Consider the following 15,802-nt stretch of genomic DNA (forward strand, 5'->3'; position numbering starts at 1 on the left):
CCACAGCATGCAATAAACTGGGCTGTGAACATTACAGACCAGGTCCTGAACCGCGAGGGAGAGAGAGAGAGAGAGAGAGAGAGAGAGAGGGGAGAGAGAGAGCTCCACTCTGAGTGTTTTCTGTTTTTAGAGTCACACTGAGGACCAAGGAGGTTTTCGCCGTGTTCTGAAAACACCTCTGTCCTGGGTAGGTTACTTTTTAAAAAAGGAAAAAGAAAAAAAAAAAAAGCACTTGAATCTGCCAGAGTGTCAGTGTCCGTTTGTCAGTGCCGTCCGTCCTTTTATCAGGTTCCTTTCTGCTCCTTTCTGTTCCTTTCCGCTCCTGCGTTTGCTCTGTTTGTCTCCCACACAGACGCCGCCGCCGCCGCTGCCACCCAAGCTTCGCGTGAATAGAACCGAACTTCGCGCCGCCTCCCTGCCTCAGAAGTGCGCTCCCTCCTCTTCAAAGCCAAACCGCCGCGCCCGTCATTGTCCCCCCCCCAAACCCCCCCGCCCCCCCCCCCCCCCCCCGCCCGCGCTAACCCGGGCTGAGATGGGAGGATTACATTGTCTGGGGCGGCATCAAACACGCGGAGAGGCACACCTGGCAAGATCCCGCGCGCGGTAAAGAGAGGCGACCCAGCGCCCGGCGCAAAAGCTCCAAAGCGCCAAAAACTCCAAGAACTCGCTCGCTGCTGCTGCGGCTTTCAGGAGAGGAGCAGGAGAAAACAACAACAACAACCACCGCACACGGAGAACAGCGCTACTGGGGAGCCCCCGACACGGCACGGGGGACAGCAGGTACGGGAGAGACCGGCGGGAGTGTGTGTGTGTGTGTGTACTTGCACGTGTGTGTGTGTGTGAGTGCATGCGTGTACGTGCATGTGGGTGCATGTGTATAAGTGTGCGCGCGTGTATGTGTGTACTGAGTGTGTGTGTGTGTGTGTTTGTGCATGCGTGTGCGTGTGTGTGTGTGTGCGCGTGGTGTGCATGGTGTGTATGGGGGGGGTGGGGGTGGGGGTGATGACACAAAGTGTGTGTGTGTGTATGGGGGGGGGGGGGTGTGTGGGAGGGGGGTGAGGGTGAGGGTGAGGGTGAGGGTGGGGGTGGGGGGTTATGACACTGAAAGTGTGGGAACAGGCGCTGCAGTGGACCCCGGGGCCGGAGCCTCAGATGTACCTGTGCAGGGCGCTGCCAGCGACCCCCTCTCTCACTCAGAGCCCTTCTCAGCGCTTCAAACGGGCACAATTAAAAACAAAAGCGCAAGAACACGGCGGAGAGGCGCGCGGGGGCTGGAGTTAAGATCCGGCCCCCAGCCGCACCCCCCGCCCCCCTCCAAAACCGCCAGGTCAGCCAATGAGTGGCGAGCGGCCATGTCTTCTCAAGATGGCCTCCCACCCCGAGCAGCTTTCACTCAGAGAGAGAGAGAGAGACTTCACGAGGGGGAGAGAGGGAGGGGGGGCAAAAGGGGGGCTTTGATGTGCCTCATTCAGGCCGACGGGCGCCCTAATGAAGACACACACCTTTGATGTGGACGCCTCCAAAACCTCCCCACCTTACCCACAATCCCCTTCTCACCCGACCCGAACAGCAGCCCCACCATTGTTGCCACTGTGGTCGAAGCCCCACAAGCAGACCCGTCTTTACGATGGCACCCCCAAACTCCACCCTGAAACCCTCCACACACACACACACACTTTCAGGGCCTCAGCCAATCAAAACGCTCTGAGTCACAGAGGTCGTGCGAGCTTGTGATTTGTGATTGCACACCAGGAGAGGAGGCGGAACGCTGCGCCGGGACACCCAACCCGAAACACGGACGCTCTCTCTCTCTCCCGCGCGTCACACAGCGGCCGTCCGAGCCCTGTGCTCCCCCACCTAACGAGCTGAATAAATATAGCTCAGCACACGCCATTCAGTGTGCTTTTGATGCTACGGGAACAATCGCTCCGGTGATTGTTCCCGTAGGGGGAGGGGAGGGGGGGGGGCACTGGTGTTTACCTTCGCGGTGGCGCACCCCGGCCGCGGCCTCAAACGCGCGGTCGGTTCAAGTCGACCGGAATCAGCCGGTTTCAGATCGCGGTCCGGCCGACATCGCGGCGACAAACAGAGGAAGTGCCCCGCCTTCTGATGCTGATGGGCGTGATGCCTCCGTCGCCCTGTAGGGGGAGCTGAGCCACACTGCGTCTGCCCCCCCCCCCCCCCAGGTCAAAGACACGCAGCTTCGGGACACACAGCTCAACACTGCAGATGAGAATGTGCTCTCAGCTGACCCTGCTGGCGAAATAAAGTTCTACATACAGACTCCTCAGGGATATCAGACCCACACAAGGTCCAGGGTCCCGAAATAAAACCTATTCAACAAAAAACTCTTCTAGCGAAAAAAAAAAAAAAAAAAACTCTTCTAGCTCTCAATAAGCAACTTCCATCTCACTCACAGTAGAAACAACCCCATAGACATGATAACTGCCCTCATTACCTCAGACAGATGGGCTCTGATCTTCCGAAACAAGGCTATCACCACTGGTCAGAAAGGTGAATCACAGCCATAATGCACCGCAAGGGCAGAATGACTCACAGATGGACTGGGATTCATTTTAAAAAGGCCACATTTAATGCCTGAAATCACCCAAAAACTTATTTTCAAGTTTCAGCTTTTCTGTATCAGACTGGGGTACACACAGGGTGTTGGGATAAATCCTTTCTCCGAATAAAGGAGGAAGTATGAGCGCCTCAGGGCAGAGCAGGAAGTCCACAGGACGCACGGAGCAGAACGGAGTCTCGGCGAGCCGCTCGAGTGACACAGGAGCTGTGACATCACCGTTTCCGTGGCGTTCGGGAACCCGCCCGTCAAACCTGGCCTGGGATGCCTGAACTGGGAAGCTACGCGCAAAGCGCTACATACAGCAGCCGTTTCTGCAGCCTAGCAACAAGAGAGCCATGCATCATTACCCACTTAATATAAGTGCAGGGACACCTCAACCCTTTAAGGCGTGAGGTCACAAACACGCGATTGGAATGTTCGTAACTGAACGTTCTAACGCTGATGTCACAGTCACCGCTGAAAACAGTGGAGTTCTAGAACACTGACTCAGAACTTTCAACAAACATTCCAAAAAATAAAAAATAAACAATACTCTTCAAAGGGTTGAGGGCATGATTGGACAGGGAGGCAGATAGAAGGCTGTCCTTCAGCAGAGCCCCACCCATTTATCGAGAGTATGGGGAGGAAGGGGCAAACAGAGGCTGGGGGACGGGCATGATTCTTTGTTTTGTTGCTTTTTTTTTTTTTTTTTGCATTGTGGTTCCCTTTCCTTGCAAATTCCCGAGCGGTTGAGTTGCCCAAGTGCTCTAATTAGGGGAAGCACGGCCGTGGTGAAAGGGGTTCCCTCCCAATGCGCTCCACACGGGTGGGGGGTCCAACCTGCCCCCTTTTGTGGGGACTGACAAATTGGGGCCAGAGGGTACCCCGAGGGGGGGTGGGTTCAATCAAAGTCCCCAGAGACAGAGGGAAAATGCCACGGTAACAACCCCACCCTCTAAACACCCGGACCATTGTCCCCCGGGCCTACTCCACAACGGCAGCTTCCCCTCTCTCTCCCTCACCCTCACCCTCACGCACTCTCTCTTTACCGCTTTCTCTCCCTCCCTCCCTCTCTTCCTCTCTTCTCTTCTCCTCTCCTGTCCCCTCTCTTTCCTCTCTCTCTCTCTCTCTCTCCTCCCTCCCTCCCTCCCTCTCCCTCCCTCTCTCTTCCTCTCCCCTTCCCTCTCTCCCTCCTTCCCCTTATCCCTCTGATCCCTGTGGGCCCGTGTCTCTCTCTCTACAATTACCCATGGCCCCTGACCTCCCTCCAAGGCCAGACTGACAGGCGTAAGATCTCCTCCAAGACTGAGGGTGGCTGTGGGAGGCGCGTGGATAGTTGTGTTAGGGAAAGCGATTCAGAGTGTTTCAGGGGATGGCCTGTGTACCGTCAGAGTGGTGTGTGTGTAGGTGAGTGTGGTGTAGAGAAGATATGTGTACTGTCCAGAGTGGGGTGTGTGTGTGTGTGTGTGTGTGTGTGTGTGTGTGTGTGTGTGTATGTGCGTGTGTGTGTGTGGGTATGTGCGTGTGTGTGTGAGAGTGTATGTGTGTGTGTGTGTGCGTGTGCGTTTGTGTGTATGAGTGGGAGAATGCAAGTGTGTGTGTGTGTGTGTGTGTGAGAGAGTGTGTGTGTATGAGTGGTGGATGGAGTGTGTGTGTGTGTGTGTGTGCGTGGTGGTGTGTGTGTTGGTGTGGAGCAGTGGTGTGGTGTGGTTACAGGTGTGGTGGGATGTGGGTGGTGGTGTGCAGAGGAGGAGGGAGGGAGATGGGCGGGCAAGAGGAGACAGGGAGGAGGGGTCGGCTGTATGCAGCTGTTCTGATGGGCGAGGGCTGGACTGACACGTCTCAATTAACATCAGAGCCACGCCCCCAGAATCAACCAATCAGCCTCAGCGGACCGGTTGCTTTTCATTCTAAAAAAAAAAAAAAAAGGTATTTTCCCGCCTTTTTTTTATCGGCCAATTACCCTCAGGTGGCTGGCCGTCCCGTTCCACAGGGCTTGGAAATCCTGCAGAGTAACGGGCCGGTGAGTACGGCCGAGAGGCCCGGCGTCTTCGCTGCCTTCACCACAGCTGGGTATTCCACACCCATCTACGGGGGTGACCAGAGAGCGACAGGAGCGTAGCTTACGCTAGCAGAAAGTCTGACTGCGCTGTCGTGAGCCGGAAGGTTCAGTTGAACATGGCGGACAGTTATACAAAAAAAAAGTGAAAAAAGGATGTGAACTAGAAACAAGTGAATTTTTCCAAGAAGCCAGTCTTAATTGATTAGGAAGTATTGGGAAGGGTCACGTACTTCTGTAGAGAAATACGGTCAAATGAAACCAGGCCCAATACTGTTTTTGTGTCTCTCTTTTCTTTTTCTGTATACAATTAACCCACATGCCAGGACAAGGAAACTGCAGGAGAGAGCCGGCAGGTGGTGACACAAAATGGCGGCACCGCACTGGAGAAAGGAAGTTCATACCTGTACGACCCGTACACCTGCAGTCCACAGAACCACGGCGGCAAAACCACGCTCACAGAGCGAATGAACAGCCCAGCGGGTTAAAAACGCCATTTTTCCCCCCTCTGGAGTTTATTCGCACGCTCGCTTCCCGTTCATTCGCTTCTCTTTAAAAAGAAATCACTAAGTCACAGACGGTAACGCGGACAGCATCGGCGGTTTGAGTGACAGCACCATTCTAAACGCGTCATCCGCCCCCCTGCCCCCCGCCCCCCCCCTCGCAGACGGCCCAGACGGCCTGATCCTCAGCCGGCTGCCTGCTCCGTTTGAAGTTAACCACAACACAGCGCGGCGCGGCTCAAAAAGGACGACCATCTTCACACGCAGCCGCCGCGCTACGCACTCGGCCCGCTAGGTGCGCACGGCCACGTCCTCCGCAGCGCTGTGACACCAAACAAACAGAGCCCTAGCACGGTGTTACATTACAGGCCCCGTGTGAGGTCAGCACAGGTGACACAACAATACCTCTGCCAGCACTGTGTCCCCATAACCAGCACTGTGTCCCCATAACCAGCACTGTGTCCCCATAACCAGCACTGTGTCCCCATAACCAGCACTGTGTCCCCATAACCAGCACTGTGTCCCCATAACCAGGGCCCTATATACTATAATATATACTAAAGCAATGCAGGTTAAGTACCTTGCTCAAGGGTACAACACCGGTGTCCTACCAGGGAATCGAACCTGTGACCTACTCATTAACAGTACTACGATACTTTAAAAATGAAAATCAAGAAGCATTTTTTCTACATTAGTAATCATAGTCGTTGTTCATTCTCAGTCTCCTTGAATTGCTGAAGGTTTCGGTTTCACCTTTACAATCGCATGATGAAAAATGGGAAAGTTGTGTAGTGTTTTCTTTTTTGTTGCAATAAATACAAGTGTATTTTTAAATATATTTCCAAATCATGTACTGTCGGCTGTGTTTAAAATACTGCATCTCCTAGAAATACATTTAATACAGCTATATTCATGTGTAGTGTCTCAGGGCTGAATATTTCTAAACAGCCGTAGTGTATTCTTCCGCCCAATACAGGTTGTGCAGAATACAGGCTCATTTTTGCGGCTGTGGAACCCATTGACAGATCATGAGAAAATTACTGTTGTACCTTTGGGCAAGACTCCCTGTTGATCAGGACATCCAGCTGTCTCCCTGGTGCATAAATCACAGGTTACCGTGGTGAAGTTAGGGCCTGTTATATATGACTGATATGATTTATTCCCGCTATGACAAATGACAGCAATAAATAACTTCCTGCGTAAACGGCCCCGGAGAACTAGAAATACCGCCTTGCGGTTGTACGCCTCCGCCAACCAGCAGCCGGTGCCAAAAACGTGTTTTGTGAGGTCACAGTGACCTTGAACTTTGACCTTTGACCACCAAAATCTAATCAGTTCATCCTTGAGTCCAAGTGGACGTCTGTGCCAAATTTGAAGAAATTCCCTCAAGGCGTTCCTGAGATATCGCGTTCACGAGAATGGGACGGATGGACGGAGGCATAAAAATAAATGAAAAGCAAAAAAACCAGCACTGTATGTCAGTCTGAAGCACACGCATGCACACACGCGTACGCACGTGCACGCGCGCACGCACGCACGCACGCACACGCACACGCACACGCACACGCACACGCACACGCACACTCACACTCACACTCACACTCACACTCACACTCACACTCACTCACACTCACACTCACACTCACACTCACACTCACACTCACACTCACGCACGCACGCACGCACGCACGCACGCACGCACGCACACACACACACTCACACACACACACACCCGACACACACACACCCGTCACACACACACAGGCACACACACACACAGGCACTATTCCTCCCCTCCTGGGTATGTGAGTGCACACTGTGACAGGAGCTTATCAGCACAGGGGGGTCACAGCGACAGCAGCAGCGCCCTGGATAATTAACACCCGGCTATCTGAGGAGCTGAAGGAGCTCTCACACCCGTCACACACACACACACACACACACACACACACACACACACACACACACACACACACACCCCCGTCACACACACAGACACACCCCCGTCACACACACACACACACACACACGTTACACACACACGCAGGTCAGCGCTCACCCGGGGTGGCAAACAGAGCTGACTAGATTCCCTCACACACAGCGTTTTCCCACCCAGGCCCCCCCTTCCATACCCTACACCATAGGCACACCCACTTTCCATGCCCTCTACCAAACACCCCCCCCCCCTGGGAAGGACGAGGCAGGACCAGGAAGGCCCAGACGGGAAGGCCGAGGCGGGACCGTGAAGGCGCAGGAGGGAAGGCCGAGGCGAGATTAAAGAGGGATTAACGGCGGCGTAATCGGCACCGCGGCGTCAGGACGGCATCGCTAGCCTGATTAATGGGCCCAGCGGCGCGTGTTCCGCCAATATTTGAGTTTCGCCCCGACCGGCCCGCGCTGGAAAATTCCACCCGTTTGATCTTCCCAACTGGGCTAGCGCTGCCGGTTAGCAGCACCGGCTAGCACCGGAATCCGCACCACTGAGCTTTAAAAACCCGAAACACCAACGCACTGCCTACCAACGCACAGAGAAGCAGCGTGAACAGGAGAGCATTAACACAACCTTTGCCCTTTGCTCTCTAAAGGTCAGGTGACTCCGCAGGGAGGGAGGGAGGGGGGGCCCCCAGGTGAACGGTGAAGGGCCGTTCTCCCAGGTAACCCCCACCACGCCGAACCGCACCCAGATGAAGCCTTTCATCCCCAGGCACGCGTGCGGCAGCCCTTCTGGCGGGATTGATCCACACACCCACCGCTTCACATTCACACGCATTCCTTTGAAGGCGCCCCATGACAATGCCAGCCCTGGATCTGAGTTCTGTCGAAGAGGACGGGCCACCCTGTCCTGTAAACAGCAGCGTTGGGTCGCACCGGCGCCCGCACACCTGTGTGTGGAGCGCAGCAGCGTGGCGCTAACATAAGCTAGCGCGTTCAGCCAGAGATCAAAGCACGGGCGCGCACGCTCTGGAGCACCAGCACGGGGCGCGGCTCAGCGCTCTCAACACACCCCCGCTGACCAATCGAGCGCCCGGGTGAGTGGGGGGCAGGACCAGCTAACCTGAACCGCACTGAGGCTGTGTGTGTGTGAGAGAATGTGTGTGTGTGTGTGAGAGAATGTGTGTGTGTGTGTGAGAGGGTGTGTGTGTGTGTGTGTGTGTGTGTGTGTGTGAGAGGGTGTGTGTGTGTGTGTGTGTGTGTGTGTGTGAGTGTGAGAGGGTGTGTGTGTGTGTGTGTGTGTGAGAGAGTCAGTGTGTGGCGTGTGTGTGTGTGTGAGTGTGCGTGTGTGTGATGTGACGCTCTGAAGTGTGTAGAGAGTGAGGGGTGACATGCGTGTGTGAGAGAGTGTGTGTGTGTGCGTGTGTGTGAGAGAGAGAGTCTGTGTGTGTGTGTGTGTGTGTGTGAGAGAGAGAGTCTGTGTGTGTGTGTGTGTGTGCGTGTGTGTGTGTGTGTGTGTGAGAGAGTGTGTGTGTGTGTGTGTGTGAGAGAGTCAGTGTGTGAGTGTGTGTGTGTGTGTGTGTATATGTGTGTGAGTGTGCGTGTGTGTGATGTGAGGCTCTGAAGTGTGTAGAGAGTGAGGTGATGTCCGTGACACTGGCGGGTGTGAGAATGGGTGGCGGCGATGGCGAGTGTCAGGATATCCGCGCGCGATACAGAACGTTCCGGAAGATAAAGCAGAAACGTACGAGGCTGACGCGGCGCTGCTGGCGCACTCGGGCTTCGCAGTATTTGACTTCTACGTTTCTTTCTTTTGTTTGTTTTCTTTTTTTTGTGTGTGGAATTACACGCGTATTGTTCAGGCTAGGCTAACGCTAGGCACGACTGACCGCTTTTCTTCTCCCTCTCCCCCCTGGATTAACCAGCGTTTGCCTACACGACGACACACAAACACACGCTGCTGCCAACGTACAAAGGGCCCAGAATAAAGAGCTCGGGGAACCAAAGGTTAAAAACAAACCGGGACGACAGGCGTTCGATCAAAGCCTGAAGCGTCGGTCAGTTAAACTCAGCTTGGCTTTTGAAAGACTAACGCTTCAGAGAATATTAGTGAGAGCAGTGTTCTGGTGCTGCTGTGTCTGGGCCTGGGCTGTGGGACCCAGTCACCGGCTCCTAAATTGGGTTGCCAGACCCCTCGTTTTTTTTCGATCAGAATGTCCAGCTTTCAAATTATTTGCGCAGGTCCGGTTTGTATCCCCAAACAGACAATATAATGTCCCCTTTGAGTAATGGATCAAAAAAAATGTACCGTTACATTGTAATGGTAAATGGACTGCGTTTATATAGCGCTTTTCTCCAAAGCGCTTTACAATTGATGCCTCTCATTCGCCAGAGCAGTTAGGGATTAGGGGTTAGGTGTCTTGCTCAAGGACACTTCGACACGCCCAGGGCGGGGTTTGAACCGGCAACCCTCTGACTGCCAGACAATCGGTCTTACCTCCTGAGCCATGTCGCCCCCCCGGGTAATGAATTTCCACCTCAGTTACCCTCTGGTTTGTGATCCGTGCCGATAGCTCCCCATCCCTTTCGCTGCTCAGCATGGAGCCGCGCACGTGGTCCGGTTTTCACAAATTCTGAATCTGGCAACCCCACTCCTAGAAGAACTCACAACCCTTCAGCATCAGGGCTCCAGAGTGGCGGGAAATGAAGCAGGAAACAGAAGATAAGAAATGCACAGAAACATTTCATAACTTCAGCCTGGGAAAGAGAGCAATGCAGGAAGAGGCTTTGAAAGGGCAGTGGCACAGACACCCTGCTTTCGCTAACTTTAGCCAACATGTGAAAAGCCGTCGGCTCCACACCAGCAGACACAATCACACCGAAGGACAGCCCGACGAATCGGAAACTGGCGTTTTTGGGTTTGTTGGCCCCAGGGGCGAAGTGCATCTCCAAACCGTTACCCATAATACATTTGAGCAAGAATAAGGGGGAATGACAGAGTACGTCGCTCTTTATTTTTAAACACGCAGAAATATCTGAAAGAGGCAGCGGTTTGTATATTTGCCTTTATATTGCCAAGTGATGCAATATCCTGGAAATGCATTTAATTCAAATATTGTGTTTCCGTGAGGGAATGTTTGTTGATGCTTACTGGCAGTTTAAGAGTGTGTGTATGTTTGTGTGCGTGCGTGCCTGTGTGTGTGCATGTGTGAGCGTGTGTATATGCATGTGTGTGTGCATGTGTGAGCGTGTGTATATGCGTGTGTGTGTGTGTGTGTATATATGTGTGAGCGTGTGTATATGCGTGTGTGTGTGTGTGTGTATATATGTGTGAGCGTGTGTATATGCGCGTGTGTGTGTGTGTGTGTATATATGTGTGAGCGTGTGTATATGCGTGTGTGTGTGCGTGTGTATATGCATGTGTGTGTGCATGTGTGAGCGTGTGTATATGCGTGTGTGTGTGTGTGTGTATATATGTGTGAGCGTGTGTATATGCGTGTGTGTGTGTGTGTGTGTATATATGTGTGAGCGTGTGTATATGCGTGTGTGTGTGCATGTGTGTGAGCGTGTGTATATGCATGTGTGTGTGTGTGTGTGTGCGTGTGTGTGAGCGTGTGTATATGCATGTGTGTGTGCATGTGTGAGCGTGTGTATATGCGTGTGTGTGTGTGTGTGTGTATATATGTGTGAGCGTGTGTATATGCGTGTGTGTGTGTGTGTGTGTATATATGTGTGAGCGTGTGTATATGCGTGTGTGTGTGTGTGTGTGCGTGCGTGTGTATATGCATGTGTGTGTGTGTGTGCGTCGTGTGTGTGAGCGTGTGTATATGCATGTGTGTGTGTGTGTGTGTGTGCGTGTGTGTGAGCGTGTGTATATGCGTGTGTGTGTGTGTGTGTGTGTGCGTGTGTGTGAGCGTGTGTATATGCGTGTGTGTGTGTGTGCCCGAAATCTTGGAGTTGTGCTCGACAACAGGCTGTCACTCTCTGAGAATATCGCGGCAACCACCCGGTCGTGCAGGTTCATCCTGTACAATATCCGCAGAATAAGACCACTCCTCACCAATTATTCCACACAGCTCCTGGTCCAGGCCATGATACTGTCACGTCTGGACTACTGCAACTCCCTCCTGGCTGGCCTCCCAGCATCAGCCACCAGACCCCTTCAGCTCATCCAGAATGCAGCAGCACGTCTGGTTTACAACCTCCCTCGTGACTCTCACGTCACTCCCCTCCTCATCTCCCTCCACTGGCTACCAGTGCAAGCTCGCATCCGGTTTAAGACACTGGTGCTTGCTTTCCAAGCAGTCAAGGGGTCAGCTCCTGGTTATCTGCAGAAGATGATCAGACCCTACAAGCCGGCCAGATCGCTCCGATCGGCTACTACAGGGCGGCTGATTCCTCCCCCTACACGAGCAGCAACAAGGTCTCGACTCTTTGCAGTTCTGGCCCCACGATGGTGGAACGATCTTCCAGTGGAGGTCAGAACAGCAGAGTGTCTGAGCACCTTCAAACGGAAACTCAAGACGCACCTCTTCTCTGTGTACCTCTCTCCTCTTCCCTAAACCCCCTCCCATAACTATAAAAAAAAAAAAAAAAAAAAAAAAAAAAAAAAATTTGGTTCAGACTATCTTGTTTCTCCTTATTGTATGCATCATAGTAAAGGCTTTTTATCTACATGTTGTTCAATGGACTTAAGCGGACTTGATCCTGAGTTTGGTTACTCTGTTGTAAGTCGCTCTGGATAAGAGCGTCAGCTAAATACCTATAATGTAATGTAATGTAATGTGTGAGAGCGTACAGGTGTAGGGGGCGGAGCTCTCACCTGCACAGCGGAAGCTCTGCGTGGTCAGGCCCTTCTCCACGGCCAGGTGTGTGAGGATGCCCAGGAAGCTGGTGGTGACGGACTGGCGCTTGGCGCGCTGGGCGTCTCGCTGGCGGCGTTCGCGGGCGGGCCGGCTCCGCATCACCACGGCGACGGGGCCGCCGCCGTCGCCGCCGTCCCGGGCCCGCTGGGCCGCCGCGGCCGCCTGCAGGGCCTCCGCCCAATCCCGCGCCTCCCGCTCGCTCTCCGCCCGCAGGCGGAGCACCTCGCTGGGGAACACCACCTGCAGCCGGCACTGGGCCCCGCCCCCGCCCCCCTCCTCCTCCCCCTCCCCGTCCCGCTGCACCGCCAGGCAGGACGCCAGCGCGTAGCGCAGCACGGGCTCCGTCACGGGGCCCCGCCCCTCGGTGGCGAAGGCCTGGAGCCGCGTGGCGGTCAGCACGAAGGTGAACGCCCGCCAGTTGTTGAGGTCGGTCAGCTGGTGCAGGAGCCCCGCCTTCAGCACCTCGCGGCAGCGCTGGGTGAACAGGGGCAGGGCGGTGGGCCGGGTCAGGGGCGGCGGCGCGGGCCGGGGGGCGGGGCAGGGGGCGGGGTCGGCGGCCTGGGGCTGCTGGGTCGGCTCCTCGCCCCTCTGGCGGGCGGGGCGGGCGGCGAGCACGCGCTCCCACAGGGTGCGGCGCCAGTCCAGCGCCTCCCACTGGCAGGAGGCCCGCAGCTGCAGCCGGGTGCTGTTGAAGAAGAGCGCCTGCAGCACGCGGGCGTCCTGGGGCAGGGGCGCGGCCACGCCCTGGCAGTGGGACAGCGAGTAGGCCGTGCACAGGTGGCGGTTCCCGCTGCTGTCCAGGCTGTAGAGGCGCAGCTCGCAGGGAGTCAGCTCCACGTGGCAGGACGTCCAGCGACCCGACGTCCCCTCCCTCTGCTCCAGCTCCCCCTGCTTCACCAGGCTGGGGCTGCTCACCTTATCCCCTACAACACACATATACAACACACCTTATACACTACAACACACATATACAACACACCTTATACACTACAACACATATATACAACACACTTTATCCCCTACAACACACATATACAACACACACATAACACACCTTATCCCCTACAAAACACATAACACACCTTATCCCCTACAACATACACACATATAACACACACATAACACACCTTATACACTACAACACACACACACACGTATAACACACCTTATCCCCTACAGCACACATATACAACACACCTGATACACTACAACACACATATACAACACACACATATAACACACCTTATACACTACAACACACACACATAACACACCTTATACACTACAACACACACACACATACATAACACACCTTATACACTACAACACACACACATAACACACCTTATACACTACAACACACACACACATAACACACACATAACACACCTTATCCCCTACAACATACACACACATAACACACACATAACACACCTTATCCCCTACAACATACACACATATAACACACACATATAACACACCTTATCCCCTACAACATACACACATATAACACACACATATAACACACCTTATCCCCTACAACACACATACTTATAACACACCTTATCCCCTACAACACACACATAACACACCTTATACACTACAACACACACACACATACATAACACCCCTTATCCCCTACAACACACACACACATAACACACCTTATCCCCTACAACACACACACACATAACACACAGATAACACACCTTATCCCCTACAACACACACACAGATAACACACCTTATCCCCTACAACACACACACAGCACATCTTATCCTCTACAACACACACATAACACAGCTTATCCCCGACAACACACAAATATAACACACCTTATACACTAGAACACACACACAGCACAGCTTATCCCGTATAACACACACATAACACACCTAACATATAAAATTTTACGTTGACATTTATAACAAAAAAGTTTCCAAAATTCCCAAGCTGAACTTCCCCTGGAAAGCTTCCAGGAATTTACCAGAAATTTTCTGACTCTTTGCAACCCAACCTGCAACGCTTCAAGGTGGTTTCATAGCAACACTAGGACTCCGTCACACAGCAATGACCCGGTAATACAGCAACGATTCCATCTATTTTAGTAAAACACTGGATCCATTGTAGTGACATTTCAGCATGATTATGAGCAACTGTTTTACGCAAATCAACAGATAAAATTGTGCATGGCCTTACTCAACATTTCAATGATCTGCACCAATATTCCAATACAGCTTAAAATGAAAATTCATGGATCCACAGCAGGACTTAATGCACACACAGTGTTAACCACAAAGCTCAGATACACCCTGCAGCACTGCAGAACAAAAACACCACACCTGAGCATCAGAAAAAACATCTCAATAGACACACAGCAGGCAGCCCTTCCCTCTCGCAACAGCCAAAAATAGTACAATCAGGGACATCATCAGACGGTCTCCCTCCTGGTAGAATTAAACTGTGTCTCATACAACTGGCTTGCATCGGAGGCCGCAGTTGTGACCCGGCGGTCTTGTGGATAAAAGCGCTATATAAATGCAGTCCATTAAACCATTAAACGGTTCAAGAGCATGTTTTGAGATCACATACCCACACACCTCACTCCCCCGTGCCCTACTCTGCACCCCAGAACCCAAACACACCCACAGCTGTACTGAGCACCCCAGAACCCAAACACACCCACAGCGGCACCGAGCACCCCAGAACCCAAACACACCCACAGCTGCACTCTGCACCCCAGAACCCAAACACACCCACAGCGGCACCGAGCACCCCAGAACCCAAACACACCCACAGCTGTACTGAGCACCCCAGAACCCAAACACACCCACAGCTGCCCACCCCAGTGCAGGCTCAGCCCCGTCCACTTCTTCACCGACAGGAGCAGCGTCCCGAAAACCCGGTCCGCGGACCGTCGGCCGAGGCGCAGGAAGTCAGGGAGGCGAGCCGGCCGCTCCATCGCCGCGGTCTCCCCTCCCCCCGTCCCCGCGTCCCCCCGACCCGCACTCGCGGGTCACATGACCGCTGACATCACTGCCACTACAGACAATGCCGGGGTCTGTGCCTCGGCCAGGCCGGCGCTGGCTGACCCCGGCGGTCTAACGTGGCACCAGCACAGCCGAATTAGCTCATAGCCCCCACTTAAGTTTTATTAAACGGGGGAGGGGGGGGGGGGGTCGTTCGCCTTGTCTAACGTGAAACTGGTAAAATATGTAAAAACTGTAATGCATGATACACATATAACACACCTTATCCCCTATAACACACACACGTATAAACATGCACAGACACATAGGCTACACGTATACACACACACACACACGCGCGCACACACAGGGTACAATTCAATTCGGTTGCTACACAACCATACGTAGCTCCAAAAATTATTCACTATTATAAGCAAACACTTTATTTATTTGTTATATTTGTTCGGAGAAGAAAAATCACTGGGCAAAACAAGCAAGTTAGATTTGGCCTCAGATCTGACACAGTTCTGGATTTCTGTCAAAGCAGCCAATCATCTTTGATCTACTATTTGCATTTGAATAAATAGTTTCACTGGTGTTTCACAATTTTCCTCCGATTGTGACCTTGGAGAGAGCAAAGTTTCCATGACCTGTATTCAATCAAAGCTCGGCCACTGTTGACTTACAAGTAAAAGTTGGCTAAATACTTTCTGTTCACAAACTCGGTTTGGTGAGTTGGTTTTCCTTATTGCTGAAGGCGCCCGATCGTGTTTGTGAAGAAGTGTTTGTCAGCGTTAAGGACAAATGTTGACTGAACACTTATGTAAGTTCATGTAATTGCGGTGTATGTATATGCATACGTGTGCGTGTGTGGACTAATGTGTACATCCACACGTGTGTGTGTGTGTACA

General features: G+C 53.1%; 1 protein-coding gene across 3 annotated transcripts in view; it reads right to left on the reverse strand.

Annotated features, from left to right (window-relative positions):
• plekhm3 (pleckstrin homology domain containing, family M, member 3) overlaps window positions 1-15,802 on the reverse strand; it is a 58,921-nt gene that overhangs the window by 30,770 nt on the left and 12,349 nt on the right. For all 3 annotated transcript variants that reach the window (XM_064329577.1, XM_064329578.1, XM_064329576.1), the window contains exon 3: window positions 11,880-12,845. In XM_064329577.1, the coding sequence (XP_064185647.1) occupies window positions 11,880-12,845 (966 nt within the window). The remainder of the gene's footprint in view (window positions 1-11,879; window positions 12,846-15,802) is intronic.

The sequence above is a fragment of the Anguilla rostrata genome, chromosome 3, assembly GCF_018555375.3.
Source record: "Anguilla rostrata isolate EN2019 chromosome 3, ASM1855537v3, whole genome shotgun sequence".
NCBI classification, from domain to species: Eukaryota; Metazoa; Chordata; class Actinopteri; order Anguilliformes; family Anguillidae; genus Anguilla; species Anguilla rostrata.